General features: G+C 45.9%; 1 protein-coding gene across 1 annotated transcript in view; it reads right to left on the bottom strand.

The window, feature by feature from the left end:
• Nucleotides 1-5,500, bottom strand: part of slc4a8 (solute carrier family 4 member 8) — a gene marked incomplete at its 3' end in the record, with an annotated part of 115,646 nt that overhangs the window by 64,576 nt on the left and 45,570 nt on the right. The window contains exons 3-4 of the mRNA XM_084061933.1: nucleotides 5,300-5,452; nucleotides 1,118-1,253 (exon numbers count right to left, since the gene is read on the bottom strand). Of these exons, the coding sequence (XP_083918059.1) occupies nucleotides 1,118-1,253; nucleotides 5,300-5,452 (289 nt within the window). The remainder of the gene's footprint in view (nucleotides 1-1,117; nucleotides 1,254-5,299; nucleotides 5,453-5,500) is intronic.

The raw sequence follows: 5,500 nt of genomic DNA, 5'->3' as shown, positions 1-5,500 counted from the left end.
GTCACGCTCCCGCTGTGTAAAACACCATACAGTAAGCTCTTAAAACCCTGAGGTCCCTCAGGGCTCTGCACTAGACTATGAGCTGTTATTTATGGTTTGGTGTTGGCATGTTATTTATGGTTCATCTGTAGTTCCATGTCTGGACACTAGGTGGCAGACATTTGATTGACATGCACAGGGTGTGTGTACGTAGGAGGCACAGGTGCTTTAATTAGTGTGAGCACAGAGTGAAGAGGAGCTCAGAGTTCCTACCAGGAAGTAGTCAGAAACTGTCTGGGCGACAAGGAGCCAAGATCTAGACGACTGTAAGTGAACTGATATGTGTTGTTGTAGTATTAAAAAAAACCAAAATCAGTCACCCCATCGAGACTTGAATTCATGGATATTTATTTGTTTTTGTCTCATTCCTAAGACAATAATTTGATGACCAGCCGACCGGTAGGCAGAGGTTCTGGTAGGAGACACAAAGGAGACTCTTTGTGTCTCCTACCGGAACTGCTGCCGGTCAACAAATTATTGTCTTAGGAATGAGACAAAAACTATACAATATCCATGAATTCAGTCATTTTTTGGGGCGAACTATCCCTTTAATGTGCTGTGCTTTAACCCATTAAGACCGGGGAAGCATCTGTGGCATTTTAGATTTCTTTGTTTATTCAAAAATCTACAAGATCTACAAGCTCATAGTGCGGCACTTTTGCAATCGTGAAAATGTGTGCAAATCTTTGAATATATATATATATATACTGTATTTTTGTAAAGCAAACATAACTCAAATCAAATCTTTGCTTGGGGGGGGTCCAGGGCAGGGGGGCCAGGGGATCCCTGGAACAATATCATTTTGAGGGTCCTTTGACATAATAAAAGGTTTTAGAACCACTGATTTCAAACAAACAGTTTAGGATTTAGAAGACATTTGTAGAATCCCCCAAAGCAAAGATTTGAGTTACAAACGCTCGCTTTAAAAATAAATACATATATATATTCAAAGATCTACACACATTTTCACTTTTTTTTTTGCAGATCTACAAGCTCATAGTGTCACACAGATCTCCCCTAACCCTAACCCTAGTGGGGAACATAGAACCCGGGGAACATAGGGATGACCCCATCTCACCTGGCCGTCTCCTTCCACTCAGCATCCTTTCCTTCCTTCACACAGATCTCGTCCAGCTCGGTGAACAGCTCGTGGGCGACGTGTTCAGCGTCCTCCTCTGACCCCAGGATGAACTGCACCCGCTGAGAGGGCGTGTCTGCATGGAGAACATAGAACACATTACTGAGAACCCGCTGAGAGGGCGTGTCTGCATGGAGAACATAGAACATGTTACTGAGAACCCGCTGAGAGGGCGTGTCTGCATGGAGAACATAGAACATGTTACTGAGAACCCACTGAGAGGGCGTGTCTGCACGGAGAACATAGAACACATTACTGAGAACCCGCTGAGAGGGCGTGTCTGCACGGAGAACATAGAACATGTTACTGAGAACCCGCTGAGAGGGCGTGTCTGCATGGAGAACATAGAACATGTTACTGAGAACCCGCTGAGAGGGCGTGTCTGCATGGAGAACATAGAACATGTTACTGAGGTGGGTTTCTAACACTCTGTGATGCAAGCGTTGTTCTTTCATTACAACTATTTGACTTGCCTACGCAGTCAAATCCTCGGTTTGAAAAAAGGTAAACAACGCGAAACAACGCAAACTCTTTGCATCAGAACAATGGGATCTGACTACGTTCAAACTACTGCTGTGTTAAAGGTAGGCTAAGTGATTTACGTTGGTTCAAATAAGTGTTAAATATATAGCTCTATATTGTGATAGTATCAGGCATGCAATGCTCTTTTGGTATGTTCTTGCACTCTATGTCAATGACGTGACGCGCACGTGGCTTAACACCTACACTGCAAGTCACATAATGGACAATTGATATGCATCTAGGCTTATTCCTATGTTCATTCACTAGGTGTGAGTCGGGAGCCTTTGAAAACGTTATTGAGGTGTGAATTTAAAGTAGTTTTAAATCTATGCGTGTGCCTGAGTGTGCTCCTCCTGGTCAAATAGGTTCCGCCACAGCGTGCAAGGCTTTTTTCAATTAAACCATTATTCCACATAATTTTTTTTTTTTTTTTTTACAACTTCTCTACAACACTATTAAAGGGGAAATCCACCCATTTTCAATATTTAACTATGTCATTAATATAGCATAAAGGAGTTGTGTGGAAATAAGAAAAAAGTTCCCCCCTTTCTGTGTTGCCTTGAAATGGAGGATTGATTGTGGGTTTAACATTGCAAATTACAACATGATGACTCATCATGTTGTAATTTGCAATGTTAAACCCACAATCAATCCTCCATTTCAAGGCAACACAGAAAGGGGGGAACTTTTTTCTTATTTCCACACAACTCCTTTATGCTATATTAATGACATAGTTAAATATTGAAAATGGGTGGATTTCCCCTTTAAACACTATTTGTCGAGTGTCTGTGTTAGATTGACCGAGCGGTCACAACCAGAAGCCTTTATTCCAAAAAATGTCCATAATATACATCCTGACAATAAAATCATGTCCTCTGGGCACATGTTACTCTGACCAGCCCTCCTTACAGACTGTCACAGAAAGCGGCCTTTTATACTCCCCACCCCTCAGGCGCTACCAACTACAGGGTTGCTCTATCATCGTAAATTCCCATAAAAACCCCCCCATACAAAACCCAACAATATACCTACTATCAAAACCCCCAATATGACGTCACTTAACTGATCTACATTAACTACCACCCCCACACCCCACAATAACCCACAAACATACAACAACTCCCCCTATCTGATGGAACCCTCCCGGAACTATAGAAGCAGCTGTTGTTTCCCCGGGGACTCTTTTAATCCTGCACCCTGGGAGTAGGAGACGGGAAAGCACAGGTACGTTATGAGAAACATAACAATAACATTTATATTCATAGAACCCATAGCATACAGTAACCATTCTAACTCTGCTGTTTGTCTTTAACAGGTGACCTCTACCCCTCCCCCGATGTCTGGAACACACACACACTGTGCCAAACAGATAATAAAGATTATCATTATAATGAATTACTTGTCTCATACTTATTTATCATGTGCCAAATATCATACCATGTTTACCTGTGCATGAACATATCCCAAAGTCCTGTGACAGAGATTAAACCATTGAGACCTGAAGCCGATTCTACATGTCTCCTAAATCTCAACAGTATTCTAAAAAAAAACGTATGTTTCTATATCAGTGGTGTTCAATCTTTTACATGTCAAGGACCCCCAAAATTATATGTATTTGGCCACGGACCCCCATCAAAATATGTTGTTCCAGGGACCCCCCCCAGAAGCAAAGATTTGAGTTAAAAATGTTCGCTTTAAAAATATATACGGTATATTCAAAGATTTGCACACTTTCACGATTTTTCAAAAATAGCAGATCTACAAGCTCGTAGCGCGGCACTCGGTGCCGCGCTACGAGCTTGTAGATCTGCTATTTTTGAATAGCCCAAAGTGTAAAATAATGCCTTTTAGCTCAAATCTAAAAATGACCCAAAATGACATACTGTAGGCACCACAAATGTTTTTTTGGGCGGTACTTTCCGCGGGAAGTTACTGGGGCAAAGGCCTGGTGGGGGAAATATCCTGCTATCACATCGCTGGAAGCTATGTTCTGCTGGCAAATGTAAACACACTGTGCTGCTACTTCCTACAAACTGTGCCTCCGCACGATATTTCCCCCACCAGGCCTTTGCCCCAGTAAATTCCTGCGGAAACGGGTGGATAGACATAACGCCGTTATGACAATGAACAAGATAAGTCCCCGAAAACACTGCTCGAAAATAATGTTACACGGTATGACAGACATTCTATTACTTGCCCACACAGAGTGTTAAAAAGGGAACGACACAAAACCATGTCATCTCATCACATCAGAACTATGGGATCATTTCCCCTTTAACCACATGAACCACAGAATCCCCATTCTGGGGCAAGAACTGGGTGTAAATACAGTAACACATACTGTATACAGGCTCACCACGTGTCACAAGGCACTGTAGATGCGGTACACACACACACACGCACACGCACACACACACACACACACACACACACACACACACACACACACACATACACACGTGCAGCCATCTGCCCGCGCTGATGAGATGTGCAGAATTGTTCTCTGTCTTTGGTATCTAATTAGCGTGCCTGTCGATGCTGTTAGCCCAGGGCTGTGTGTGTGTGTGTGTGTGTGTGTGTGTGTGTGTGTGTGTGTGTGTGTGTGTGTGTGTGTGTGTGTGTGTGTGTGTGTGTGTGTGTGTGTGTGTGTGTGTGTGTGTGTGTGTGTGTGTGTGTGTGTGTGTGTGTGTGTGTTGATTAAAAGAACAGGACTTGTAGTATTGATGATGTGTCTCATTGACCACTAGGGGAGGAACATACAGATTAAGGTTAGCGTTGTACGGCAGAGAGTTCGGGTGGAGCAGTGGTTAAGTCCCTGCCCACCACCATGGAGGTTGTGGGTTAGAATCCACCGTGGTGCATCAGGCTTTGCAGAGCGTCTACACCAACACAACTGACCCCCGTGTTCAGGAGGAGGAGGAGGGTGTACCATGTGTAGGGGTGGGTTCAGACTGTACCATGTGTAGGGGTGGGGGGGTCAGACTGTACCATGTGTAGGGGTGGGTGGGTTCAGACTGTACCATGTGTAGGGGTGGGCTCAGACTGTACCATGTGTAGGGGGGGGGGGGGTCAGACTGTACCATGTGTAGGGGTGGGGGGGTCAGACTGTACCATGTGTAGGGGTGGGGGGATTCAGACTGTACCATGTGTAGGGGTGGGGGGGTTCAGACTGTACCATGTGTAGGGGTGGGGGGGTTCAGACTGTACCATGTGTAGGGGTGGGGGGGTCAGACTGTACCATGTGTAGGGGTGGGGGGATTCAGACTGTACCATGTGTAGGGGTGGGTTCAGACTGTACCATGTGTAGGGGTGGGTGGGTTCAGACTGTACCATGTGTAGGGGTGGGGGGGTCAGACTGTACCATGTGTAGGGGTGGGGGGATTCAGACTGTACCATGTGTAGGGGTGGGTCCAGACTGTACCATGTGTAGGGGTGGGTCCAGACTGTACCATGTGTAGGGGTGGGTCCAGACTGTACCATGTGTAGGGGTGGGGGGATTCAGACTGTACCATGTGTAGGGGTGGGTCCAGACTGTACCATGTGTAGGGGTGGGTGGGTTCAGACTGTACCATGTGTAGGGGTGGGGGGGTCAGACTGTACCATGTGTAGGGGTGGGCTCAGACTCCTCACTAGGCTGGCTGACGATGCTGGACGGCCTCTTGTCTTTCTTGCGGTGACGAGAGCTGTGTCCGGGCCGGTGGTGACGATGGGCCTGTCTGGGGACACGCCCACCCATACATAATGACCTATGAGCTGAGGGGGGGGGGGGGGGGGGGGGTGGGGGGAGAGAGAGAGGAGAAG

The sequence above is a fragment of the Gymnoscopelus microlampas genome (genome assembly GCF_963454915.1).
Source record: "Gymnoscopelus microlampas genome assembly, chromosome: 7".
NCBI lineage: Eukaryota > Metazoa > Chordata > Actinopteri > Myctophiformes > Myctophidae > Gymnoscopelus > Gymnoscopelus microlampas.
The sequence above is the reverse complement of the archived record's forward strand: the minus strand, read 5'-3'. Positions and strand labels throughout refer to the sequence as shown.